The following is a 13,578-nucleotide window of genomic DNA, read 5'->3' on the forward strand; positions in this document are numbered from 1 at the left end:
TTATCATGTCTAGCTAGACAATAAGAAGGTTATACAAAAATCCTTGAAGTAATCGAGGTGTTTGAGCATATAAAAGTTTGAAGGAAACTTTTTCTATAAAGCTTCAAAAATCCTTATATGGATTGAAATAATCAAGGAAGAAAAGGATACAAAAAGAATGACCCTGATTATCCTTGAATTTTTATGAAAAGTCAGGATCTGAATTTGTTATAAATTGTGTATGTAGATGACTTAAAATTACTAACACTCTTATGGAGCTTTTAAAAGCTACTGAGTATTTGAGAAGGGAATCTAAAATGAAAAGATTCTGAAAAGACAAAATTTTGTCTTGACCTAAGATTGAAAAATTTTTGAATGAAATATTTGTCCAACAATCAACATACACAGCAAAATTAAGATGCACTTTTATATAGATAAATGACATTCATTGAGTACCCCAATGATTATGAGATCGCTTGAAATAAATGATGATTCATTTTGATCTCAAGAGAAGGATGAAGAGCTTTTTTGGTAATGAAACTCCATATCTTAGTGCAATCAGGATACTAATGCATCTTGCTAACAATACTCGACCAGATATCTATTTTGCAGTAAACTTACTGGCAAGATTTGATTCCTCCCCAACAAAAGGACATTGAATGGTGTTATGTATATACTTGAATATCTTTGAAGGACCATAGACATGGGTTCATGCTATTCCGAAGAATTCAAGTCAGAGCTGATTGGTTACGGAGATGCAGAATATTTATCTGATTCGCATAAAACACGATCTCAAACACGCTATTTATTTGCATATAGAGGCACAATAATATCTTGGCGATCAATGAAGCAAATGTTGCTTTGCAGAAATAAAAGCCCTCCATGAAGCAAGTCGAGAGTGCCTCTGGTTGAGATAAATGACACTCCATTTTCAGGAAATGTGTGATTTTTCGTTGAAAAAGAACAATATACGAAGATTGGAGACATCATCGCAAAAAATTAAACGATGTTTTAATCAGGGGGAACATAATACGTGTTGCACTCTTTTTTCCTTGACCGAGGTTTTGTCCCACTGAATTTCCCTGACAAGGTTTTAAATGAGGCAACAAATAATGAGTATCAAAAGATACGTGTACTCTTTTTCCCTCAGTAGAATTTTTTCCCACTGAGTTTTTTCTAGTTAGGTTTTAACGAGACACATTATCAAAGGACATCCAAGAAAGAGTGTTATAAATCCATTGTTTTATGTGGATGATCTGTTAGAGTTATCCAACAATTAACTGAATTCATGTATAAGTGTTTCCAAGGTAATAAGAACCATAAGAGATAACTACGTATCTATTAATGTAGTGACCTTTGAGGGTGATATCTCAACACTATAAATAGAGATATCACTCACCATTTAATAAAGATATCACTCATCATTTAATAATATACTTAAATAAGAAGAAAGTTTTCTCCTACATTTACTTCTCTTATCTTCTTTCTTTTATTATTGTGAGCTTAGATTTTATAATATTTAGTCATTTCCCTTTAATTTTTGAAGAAATAAAATAAATAGTTGGCCCTAATAATGTGAGGACACATGTCGTTACACCCGTGCTGTTGATGGACCCCAAAAGCAGCCGGAAGGAAAAATCACAATCGGCGCACTTGAGCAACTTTGGTGGTTGCACTCTCACCTGATTTTTGCGTCCTCCTCTCTCTCACATCTTTGCTACCCCAGAAGATGAACCCTACTAAATTTTCAATTTTTTTTATTTTCATGTAATTCTTTTACAGTCTCAGATCCTTAAAAGTTTTCTTCAATTTGTTCTTGCGACCTGTTTGATTTTCCCTCAAAGTTTCAAACTTTAAGGCAATTTCAAGAACAAGATTCCATTTTTTGAGGTAAGGGAGTTAAAGGGTGTTCTTTTTTATTTATTTATTGGAACTTAATCTGTTGGATGTTGTTGATTTTTAGATGGGTTTTGGTTGTGAAGGTGTTTGATTTGCTCAAACCAAAAAAAATAATCATTTCTTGAAATAAGGGAGTTAAACAGCAGGTATCTCTTCTGATTGGAAAATGAAAAGTTCTTTGTTTTTTTTGGGTTGTTTAGGGGTTTGATTAAGTTTCCAGTTTTAAGAGCTGTTTGAGTACAAATTTCCCCCTTATTGAGGTAAAGGATTATAGGGTTTTCCTTTGACTTGTGTCTCAGAAGTTTTTGTATGGATTTTGGGTTTCTGTAGGCATAATTTCTTGAATTTGATAGAGGGTTTCAATTGTGACTGTGAAGTTTTTGTTTGGATTTTGGGTCTATGTTGGCATATTTTCTTGAATTTTAATAAGGTTATCAACTGTATGTGAGAAGTTTCTATTTGGATTTTGGGTTGTTGTAGGCATATTTCTTGAATTAGATAAAAGGGATTTTGCTTGTATCTGAGATTGTTTTTTTAATTAGGTTTTTGTGATGGTATAAATATGATGGGGAAACTTGTTCATCTAGTTGCTAGGAATAAAGTGTTTATTTGGAGTTAAAATGGATCGAAATTGATCAAGAAAACATTGTGCTTGGAATTTTAACTTAGACTCCCTCTAGGTATTTGTGTGTCGTAGTAGTTGATACTTGGTTGGTTTCTTGTGCTTCAATGGATGACATTGAGGATAATGGGAGATATCCTTCCAACCCTTATGGCATGAACCAGGGTTATGAGTCATCAAATCGCCAGAAGCTTCCTGTTCACGACCCTTCTTATTCAAGGCATGTCGACAATCAGTATGTGGAGGAGGCGGATGATGATGAAGAAGTTGATGGCGAAGAAGAAGAAGAAGATGATGATGGCGAAGAAAATGGTGTTCAGCGGATAGGGAAAGATGTGTTTGATGACGATGATGATGATGATGATGAGTATGGTGATTCGCAGAGGCATCAAAAGAAGAGGAAGTTAAAGAGCTTGTTATCAAGTTATGAGTTTGCACCTCGAGTACCACCACCATCTACTACAGCTGCAACTGCTCCTAAGCCTTCATTTGGTGGTAGGAATCCACTTTCAGATTGGTCTGAAAATGAGACATTTATTTTGCTTGATGCATGGGGCACTAGGTTTGTTCGACATGGGAGGAAGAGTCTTCGATCAGAGGAATGGCAAGAAGTTGCAGACAGAGTGTCACGGGGGTCCAAAATTGAGAGGACAGACACCCAATGTCGTAACCGTTTGGATACTTTGAAAAAGAAATACAAAAAGGAGAAGATGAAGTTTGCAGAGACTGGCAGTAACACTAGCAAGTGGGTGTACTTCAAAAAGATGGACATGTTACTAACATCAACTCCCCAGAAAGCTGGTGTTTCATGTGGAATGGACTCTGGAGAGTATGTTTTCATGAGCCCAAAAGCTTATCTGAATCGTGCTAATGGCTTGGATGAGATGAGGGACAGTCCTGCTAACTCAGAATCTGCTGATGGTGAGGATGGTTCAGAGGATCTTCCACCAAAAAGATCAAGAAATGTGCAACCAGGAGGGAACGGGAATGGGAATGGACATTCTTTCAAATTAATAGCAGATTCTATCCATAAATTTAGTGAGATATATGTGAAGATTGAGAATAGCAAGAGACAGCAAATGATGGAACTGGAGAAAATGAGGATGGACTTCCACCGAGAATTGGAACTCCAAAAGAGGCAAATTATGGAGAGAGCTCAGGCAGAAATTGCAAGAATACGTCAAGGAAGTGATGAAGAAAACGACATGTCTGCTGAAAATGTTAGTGGATGATAAGCCAGATTATCTCTCAATTCGTTCTATGTTGGCTATTTTCCATTGTTGTATTATATCTTGCATTTTAGTTTCTCACCATTGATGGCTATATATATGCAAGGCAACTTAATGTGATGTAAGAATGTATCTGGATGTTGTTTCAACAGTCAATAATAACATTATGGAGTTCTGTTAACCTAATCCACTCTTGTCCAATACTCTATAGTTGTTTTATGGTTTAGAACTTACGTGAGTTCAATCACAGGGACCCATCAGAGTTTTCTCAAGATATGGGAATTAAAGTTCTGGTATGAGGGGGCAGCAAAGCTAGTAGGTGCGACTTCTGTGGGCAGTGGTGAATCCACGATTTAGAGTTGATAGTTTCTGGTGTTGATATCCAGAGTAATTTTTTGTTTGTGTGTTGTATGAGCTAAAGCCATGGTGAATATTCACAGGAAAACCAGAGTAAAAATAGAGAAGCCATTTGTGATGTTTCTTCAGATATTAGGCTCATTTGTTGAGCTTGATGTACAAACTCTACCACAAGTAACTTCACTTTTTGAGCAAAAAAAGCAATGTCTGCTCATTTGACATTTATCATCAATGTTATTCTAACATTGTTTTAGATCATCCTTCATACTACAATATACTAACACTACTATGTGCTGCTATTTTCCATCTAAAGGCTTCTGGTGGTTATAACAGAAGCTGCAATTGGAGACATTTCTAACTGTAACCACACACCTATCAACAAGATATTCGAAATATTACAGTAACATTCGAAGTGGGTGTTTTTATATACAATTGTTACATGTATTCCCAATATCGAAAATATTGCCTTCAATATTCTCAAAAGGGCAGACTTCCCATGGTGAACATAACTTCAAAGAGTTCCCTGTAACATTAGTACATTTGAGCAACTTATCAAAAAAGATGTTACATTTCAGCATTCCTTGGTGATACCCACACAAGATATGATAGCTCTCTCTCCAAGAGATTTATGGCAATTGGTCAGCTTGTTATATGTTAAGACAATAAGACCTGGCATGCATCCGAATCGATAGTATCTGTATCAATAGTTGAACCTCAAGACGGATAAGGTCAGCGTTTTCATCCTTGTGCAATAGTTGTGTAAAACAAGAATAACTTCGGTTTCAAACTGGTGGCTGCACCTAACTATACATAAGTTCAGTATGGTGATGCAGTGTTGCTGGCTTCAAGGGACTATTATGCACTGTATGATGCACGTAGTTTTGCAGCTTGGATGATGAGGAAAATTCTACACCAGATACAACAATTATGGCAGCCACCACCAGTGTCCTACAAAAGCAATACATCATATTATTTTCTTGATCTGACAACAAAATCAATGGCATTTCCATTTCAGTTTGATACAAATTGCACACAAGGGTGACATCCCACCAGCATAGATTAGAGAACTACAGCAAAAAGTCTGGCATTCAGTATCAGAAGTATGAACTAGGAAAATAGAAGGACCTGCACTCTAGTTTTGGCGAAATAAAATAGACCTTCCTTCTGGTTGAGAAAGACGGACACCTCTATGACTTAACGGTTGAAGTGCAACAAAATAATGTTGTCATTGAGAAACCTTTTACTAGTTTACCCATCATTTATCTTAAGTATCTTTTGAAAGAAATAGATTCTGATTCTATTCATTGCTCAATGACAGAAGGGAACTGGATCAGCTGATAAGCATCTTCAAGCTAAAGAAACGTACAATAGTACCTAAGCATCAGCGGTGAAGCTCTAAACCAACCAAGGCATGGATAAAAAGATACCACCCAGCTACATCCCCCACCTGGATTAAAAATTGCTCTTCATTTCTTTAGTCCTCCATTTTGTTTCCTCTCCCTTCTTTCGGTTCTCACTTTCATCTGTTCCTCTTGTTTCATTTTTTCTCTTTTTATCCCTTTTTCCCATCATACTTGTTCCTCCACAGTCTCCCCTTCGTTCTATGTATGTTCCCAATTCAGTAACAGCCACTACCATTACCAACACCAAGTGGTAACTCTTCATGATCTCCCATCATTTATGAACCCCCTTTTGAATTTTCGAATTCACAACTGTTTCTTCCTTTGAGAGACCTGCACTTCTGGCAAAAAAGCTACAAGCAGAGTAGGTTTTTGTTTTTTATCAACTTATGCTGCTAAAGGTAATTAGCCCTATCATGTACTCTCTCCAAATTATATAATTTTGATTTTCTTTGTTCTCTTGGAGTCATTTACCAGCTGAAGAAAGAAGAAGAACAGGGAAGTCTACCAATTCATACATCTCTGAGGTGCTTACCAATATCTCGACAAATTTTTATGGCATAATCAACCCTAAACCATGTCCAACTGGAGCTTAGTTTATCGTATAAATTCAATTAAAATAATTAACTTTCCAAAAAAAATCAATTAAGACATTATATTAGAGCAAAGGTGTTTGTCATTTCAAACCTTAAGAGGGTTGTGTACAAATGGTCCTGAAATTTAACCCAGATGATAACACAAACAGCTATGTAACGCAAAGAGAATGACTGAGACAAGCAATGCCTTTTAGGTAAAGACATTTATCTCCCGGATAGATAAACAAAACTTCACCAAAATGCACATAAATAATAGAGTTTACTTGACTTGCCAAAATGATATAGTTATGCAATCCAATTTGTATTATATTTGTTCTGAGGAACTGCATAAGGAGGGTATAAATTATCTAAATTAATTTTAAAAATAAGGTTTACACACCAGAACATAATAAAATACTAACTAAACCAACGTAAAATATAAGAAATAGCACATTAAAAACCTAAGATGTTTAAATATACAACAAAAATGATTTGTTCAAAGCAAATAAAGCTTTAGGTAAAAACATTGAAGCGTTATTTTCATAATTTCACATTTAAAGTGTACATATTGATCTTTCTTATGACTAAGTTTACATATTGATCTTCGAGAAATTCTATTTCAAAAAGCTCATTTCCTTGGATTATTTATCACACCTCCCCACCATAATTTTAATCTATTATATTGGGACAAAAGGGTTTCTTGGATGAACCATTATGAATTCATGATATACTTCTTTTATTGGTAAAATCATCACAACCATACCTTTTGGCAACTGAAGAGAAAATGAGCTGGATGAGTGATCCTGATGCCTCCAACCCCGTCTCATTCTAGACCCGAAATTGGTGCACCAAAAGGTTACTGGAGAATTTCACTTGTAGGAAGCAATAGTTACACCCTGGTCATTTTGAGAGAGGAGAAAGGGAGGGTAGATAATCCTTGACATTTGAAATTTCTAAACATAATTATGAGTAAATTGATCACAGAAGCTCGCTAGCTTCAGAAACTGCAGCAAGAAGGGTCACAAAAGATTCACAATGATCTACTTAACCGACAGAAGGCCAAGGATTGCTAGCTCCAGCCTCCATGTAGCCACAGGGGTCAATAAGGAAAAAAATGAACTTCATTGGATCTTTAAGGAACACCAAGCCCATATAAAATAGTTTTTGCCATACTCTAAGGAGATAAAAAGCAGATGTCAAATATCCAGGAGCACAAAGCAGTGGATTCTGGTGAAAAATATCCTATGCAGAAGGACAAGTGAAATTTACCTTCTCCCCATTCCTCCTTCCCAAAGGAATTTTTTATATAAGGCCAGAACCACAGTGTCCCAAAGCAAGCTCTCACTTCTTCAAACAAAGGAACTACCAATGGCAGAAGAAACACTCACTAATGGAAATTTTGTAACTCACGTACCCACAGTTGGAATTAGATATATTTATGACAGAGAGAATCATGAAGCAAAAGGAAACTAATCAGGTCCAACTGCCAAAAGCTAACCATCCTTCGTCTTTTGTTACAGGGTGCTACCAATTCCACTCAGTGATTCGACAAAACAGGAGGAAGATTCCGTCTGCATGCTAATATGTGTGCTGAACATACCACTTTAAACCCTTACCCCAAAGTGAAAATTCAATCACATATCTGCAGAAGCCAACACCAGCAGGGAGAATAACCAAAATGCTGCAATTATTTGCCACTCAATTTTACTAGAGCATCGTAAAACCCTACATAGAGCTGCGCACATTGCCAGGCCAAGATGATTTAAACGGTTCCCATGTCCTAAATAGTGTAAATAAAGAAAAGCACTAACTAGAAGAATCTCCCATACCAAAGCTCCCTCATGAAGTTTGACATGTACCATCCTCATCAACATGACCGACTGCTTCAAGTATTGAGGAGTATGTTATAAGATCATATTCAAAAGCATTGGTACGCATCTCTTTCATCAGTCTTGCAGCTTCCTCGAACATGCCAGCACGACTTAGGCAACCAAGAATGGTGTTGTAAGAGACAGCATCAGGCTTAATTGTTGAATGTTTCATTTTTGTAAACATCTCGATCGCTCGCTGCGGGTCACCAGTCTTGGCCAAACCATTTAGTATTATGTTAAATGAGTTTAAGTCGGGAGCACAACCATTTTCTTCCATACTACGAAACATGGAAAAAGCCTCATCTAGCATACCTGACCTCACCAGCCCGGACATGAGTGCATTGTGTGCATATACATCAGGAGAACATCCCAGCTTTTTAATCTCATTGAAAAGATTGATAGCCTCAGTCAAACGGCCACATTTCCCGAAGTGCTTTATCATTACAGCATATACCCGAGAACTGCTAGATCCACAACTCTCTTTTAGTTCTTGAAACAACTCATTAGCAGCTTCATAGCGTTTTGCTTTTCCAAGGCTATTGATCAAGCTGCAATAGGCAGCTGGACAAGGAGGAAAGCACTTCTCGTCCATCTCCTCAAGCAAAGCTAAGGCTTTTTCAACTCTATTTTTCTTGCAATACCCATCAATAAGTATTGAATAAGTAAAAGAGCTTGGAGCAACACCATTTGCTTTCATTCTGTCAAACCAAGATGAAACCTCGGATATTGGCGCTTTCGACTCAAACAGGGATTTTATAACAGTATTATATGTCACAACATTCGGTTTACAGTTTAATGATTCCATTTCATTAAACAATTTAAACGCATCACCTATACGTCCTCCCCTTCCTAGAAGGTTTATCACATTGTTTATCAACACAACATCCGGCTTACATCCATCTTTTATCATGGACAGAAATATAGAATACGCTTCCTCGATTCTACCAGCTTTACCAAGCCCTCTTATCAATTCAGTGTAAGTATACACAGTTGGGGCACAAGCATTCTTCTTCATCTCATCGACCAATGCTAAAGCCATTTCGACCCTGCCCATTTTGAAGTGAACTGCTAACAAGGTTGTATATATCTTTGCAGTGGGATGTAAACCATTGTCCTTCATTTCATCAAATAACCTAATAGCAGAATCATCACGACCTAACTTTGCATAGGACGATATAAGAGCACTGTAGGTTACTGTATCAGGGAAACAGTTGCCCTCATTACACATTTCACTGTAAAGCTCATGCACTTTTTCATGTTGACCCTCTTGCATCAGCATCATAATAATGGAATTGTAAGTGGTTGCAGTTGGCTTGCACTTGCGACCTTTAATATGGTAAAATATTGATAGTGCTTTGTTTACCATCTTTGCCCTGCCCAAAATTCTCACAGTCTCAGATAGATCAGCAGGAGTAATAACACATGTACTCCGTGCCATTTCTAGCACCGTCTTCCACATTTCACCTGTCAGCCCAGCTTCTTCAAGACATCGAATCAAAGTCAGGTAAGTAGTAGAGTCATGTTCAAAGTTCCTCCTTTTACCAGCCCACTTAAAAAATTGAATTTTCACACTGACCTCCGTGTCTATTTTCATAACCTCTCGAACCAATTCATTGTCTACTTTCAACTTTAGCACTTCCAATGCCTTTTCAGCATCAGGACCCCACTTAAATATCTTCAGAATCCTGATAAACCTCTCATCCAATATCCTTACAGAACCCCTTCTTAAGGGTGGTCTCTTCTCTTGAGTGCCTTCTGTTTCGGCCTTAGGCCTTGAGATTTCAAACATTTTAACAATATCACTTTCTGCAACATAAACAAACAAAAAAAAGGCTATTACCATTCACTATCTTTGTGCATTTGGGGAAAAAGAGGTTTTTTTTCTACAAGTTATACATGCCATGAGAAATCCCAGTATGTGCATCACATAGTAGCTTCAAACTTTCCAGGGCAATCAAAAACTACACCAAAATTGGATTCTAATAGAACATTGATCTATTTTTATGTATCCTAAAACTATATACAACTCTTTCCTGAATCAACGAACAAAATAAATAATATAGTTCACAGGAAGAAGAAGAAGCATCACACTCACCTGTCTGCTTAATTCTTTGACATAAACAAGAAACTGTGGATATACTTCTCCTTGCACAAACAGTTCCTATCATCATTGTTAACTTCAACTTGAAGAAGCAAGTATGCTTCCCACAGTCGGTACCTAAAACAATATTTGCTAAAAATCATGAGAAATCAACTCGACATAGAAGAGAAGAAGTGCATCTAGCAGTCGGCAGATGCCTCTGACCGGAACTCTCTATATATAAAAATTAGGCCAACTATACACTACTCTCAGAGCAAAAAAAAAGATAACGGGTGCAGCCATAATTTTCCAGCTACCTTGAAATTCAATTTATACGACAGGTGGTGGTGGTGTCGTGGCGGTAATGCGGCCGCTAGATTGGGCGGTAGTTGTGGTAACGCCGCCGTATTGGGCAGTGAATTTGGGAAATTGACAATTTTTGGATAGATGCTAAGTAAAACTTTAACCAATTAAAATATTTATCAACTCAATACCGTTTTATTTGTTAAATTTTAATTTGACACATTTTTAAGAAATTATTTTATTATTAAAATATTTTTTATATTTCAAATTAACTTAATTATTCGATCTATAAAATTACTTTTAAAATATTCTTTTATTTTTATCCTTCACTTGGCAGGAATTATTTTCTTAATGTGGCTGCATTTTTTAAAAAAAAATTATTAAAGCTTTACCTCCAAATATTTATTTGGTTTTAACATAAATTTTTTAATAACTTTAAGAGTCACATATTAAATTTGGAAAAATTACATAAACAAAGACCTTTTATTTTATAATTACCAATTTTAAATATACTTTTTATTTATTACCATTTTTGTCAACTTTTAGCTATATTAACTTAAAACAATTTTAGAACCCATTTATTTCTTTTTTATACAATTTTTAAACAAAGTAAAACGTATTCGCTCAAGTCATATCCTCTCTCGCTCTTTTCTTTTTCTTTCTCCTTCTCCTCGTCTCGTCTGTTCAAAAAATTAGAATTTTTGTTTTTTTTTCTCCATTTTTCTGCACGAATTTTAATGGAAGAAGGTCTTAGAAGAAGTCCGCGTCTAGTGAGGGATATTGATACTTCGAATCCGAAAGTTTATCGAAGAAATCGAAAGAAGCTTCAAGTTTCGTCTTCTACTTCTATGGATGAAGTTCCAAGTTTTAGTTTGGGAATCTCACAAATATCGGGGGAGAAGAACAATGAGGAGAAGAACAATGAGGAACAAAACAAGAAGCAAAAGAAAGGTAAAAAACGAGTTAAAGAGGTTAAAACAATGAAGAAATCGAAAAAAATATGTGTTACTTTGGCATCTACATCGAAGAAACTCGTTGACAGTGATGATGATTTTGAGGATTTACCTCATCAATTTCAGTCAAAAAATTTGAAAAATAAAGATGGATTGGAGAAGAAAAAGCCGGTGAATGATGGAAAAACACGAAATCGTTTACCCAAAAGTGTCATTCTACCAGAGAGTAGATATCCGGTATGTGCTAGTACTTCTTAGTTATTTGTTGTTTAGCAATGGGTTGTATGTTGATTGCTGCTTGTTTTTTAGATGTAGTATGTGAAATTATCTTTAATTCAACTTTCATTCAACTTTAATTCAACTTTAATTCAACTTTAATTCATCTTTAATTCAACTTTAATTGAACTTTAATTCAACTTTAATTCAACTTTATTTCAACTTTAATTCATCTTTTATTCAACTGATTACTACCTTTCTTCGACACATAGTATGTGAAATTCATCTTCATTCATCTTTAGTATGTAGTAACACATTTTTAATTCATGTTTAATGCATATGCAGGATCGTAAATTCTAGAAACATCCTGATGTTGTGTATATTTCGAGTAGGTGGTCATGTTACACTAATCATAGTGTCATTGAACAAATCAAACTATCTTTATCTGATAAACAACTTGAGATGTTTAGGAATACATGTTTTGGGTACTTTCTTGACCTTCCAAAATCGAGCACACAACTACAACTTATTCATTGTCTTATAAATAGAGAGTTAAAACACACACCGGATGATGTGTTTGCTATTGAAATAAATAACAAAAAGTTATTTTTTGGTCTTAGAGAATTTGGGATAGTTACGGGCTTAAATTGTGTTAGTGATGGCACTTCTATCAATGTTCCCAATTCTAGATGTAGTTTGATGAGTAGTTATTTTTCGAAATAAATCACAGTTCCAAAGAGTCATCTACGTGCACTGTTTTTAGCTAAAAAGTTTATAGATGATGACTCAGCTGTTTCATTGGCTGTTCTATACTTCATTAATGATTTTTTATTTTCATATGAGGACAACGAATACCAAATTAGCAATAGAGATTTTTACCTTGTGGAAAGTGGAAAATTCATTTCATATCCGTATAGTTTAGATGTCTACAAAAAGTTGTCTGATTCTGTGAGGCATGAGCTTAAGTCAACACATAAGTATTATAGAATTGGTGGCTTGCCTCTTACTCTTCAAATTTGGATATTTGAGTGTTGTTCAAAGGTTGATGAAGATATAGTTATTCGTGTTGCTGATTCTATTCCAAGAATCTTGAATTGGAAGACAATTGCAGAAAGTCCATGGTTAAAATATATTGAGAAATGTCTCTTCATGCCTACAAAAAACAAGGTATTTGTACAAAGTTAATACATTTTATTACATTGTTTATTTGAACTCAAGTTACTATATCTAATGTTATTTTGTGTATTTGGTTTTTCAGTTTGAGAACATAATGGCCAGTGAAGATGAAGTATCCAAATTCAGGCTTCCTGAAACTCGTGATTACCATGCTGAAATTTTGAAATTGGAGCATAAAAGATCAAGTCATGGTCTAGACATTTTGACCAATGAAGTCATAGAATTGAGAAAAGAGCTTGTAAAAGTATACACAAACTAAACTTTAGGCTTTTTACTTTAAAACTGTTATTTTTTTAATATTTGCGTTATGATTTAATATCTATTAGGTGAATGAAAATAACAAAGCACTTGAAGAGAAGATTGATTTAGGATTCAATCAAATCAAAGAATTTGTGGTGAACTCAAACAAACAATTATTGGAGGATATCTCTTTGCTGTTTGCTAAGAGTGGTGGTAGCAGCTCTGTTATTCGAGAAGTCAAGGAACCATCTAAGAAGCATGCTGGCGAGACATTTTCGGGTGGATTAGATTTTAATGGAGGTTCGTTTATATTTTCAGTACATTTCTGTTATATTCATAATATAATTTTAATATATAGTCTAGTCGTTTATATTTTCAGTACATTTCTGTTATATTCATAATATAATTTTAATATATATTGATTAATTTTCAATCAACAGATGATGAATTTGATTTGATCGATTCATTCACTAAGTGGCTTTATACANCGAGAAAATTGAGTTTCATTTCATAACTAAAGATGTTCCCAGACAACAAGAGGATTCGCTGTAAATATTATCAAATATGTGTTTTTTTTTTTTGTATTAAATTGATTTTTTGATAATAATTTTATATTGAATTTTGTAGGGATTGTGGAGTTTTCGTTGCTGCATTTGCGGAGTTTGTAAGTAATGACCA

At 35.2% G+C, this 13,578-nt stretch overlaps 2 protein-coding genes and 1 pseudogene across 4 annotated transcripts; 2 read left to right on the forward strand and 1 right to left on the reverse strand.

Moving 5' to 3' along the window:
• Positions 1–1,574: 1,574 nt before the first annotated feature.
• LOC107007233 (trihelix transcription factor ASIL1-like) lies at positions 1,575–3,915 on the forward strand. Its single transcript, XM_015205761.2, has 2 exons — positions 1,575–1,869; positions 2,559–3,915. Exon 2 carries the CDS (start codon positions 2,608–2,610, stop codon positions 3,730–3,732), a length of 1,125 nt encoding a protein of 374 aa, XP_015061247.1. The 5' UTR covers positions 1,575–1,869; positions 2,559–2,607; the 3' UTR covers positions 3,733–3,915.
• Positions 3,916–4,275: 360 nt separating this feature from the next.
• LOC107007232 (pentatricopeptide repeat-containing protein At3g16010) lies at positions 4,276–10,481 on the reverse strand. 3 transcript variants are annotated; one of them, XM_027913279.1, is made up of 5 exons: positions 10,330–10,481; positions 10,028–10,150; positions 7,331–9,738; positions 6,825–7,235; positions 4,276–5,034 (listed from the first exon to the last, which is right to left on the reverse strand). In XM_027913279.1, the coding sequence occupies exons 2-3, from the start codon at positions 10,101–10,103 to the stop codon at positions 7,901–7,903; spliced, it is 1,914 nt and encodes a 637-aa protein (XP_027769080.1). In that variant the 5' UTR covers positions 10,104–10,150; positions 10,330–10,481; the 3' UTR covers positions 4,276–5,034; positions 6,825–7,235; positions 7,331–7,900. The 3 variants fall into 3 exon arrangements, with proteins under 3 accessions (XP_027769080.1, XP_027769081.1, XP_015061244.1); XM_027913280.1 differs by lacking the exon at positions 6,825–7,235; XM_015205758.2 differs by having other exon boundaries at positions 6,825–9,738.
• Positions 10,482–10,915: 434 nt separating this feature from the next.
• On the forward strand, positions 10,916–12,669 carry LOC107006419 (annotated as a pseudogene).
• The last annotated feature ends 909 nt before the right edge of the window (positions 12,670–13,578 follow it).

Source organism: Solanum pennellii, chromosome 12 (assembly GCF_001406875.1).
Source record: "Solanum pennellii chromosome 12, SPENNV200".
Classification (NCBI taxonomy): domain Eukaryota; kingdom Viridiplantae; phylum Streptophyta; class Magnoliopsida; order Solanales; family Solanaceae; genus Solanum; species Solanum pennellii.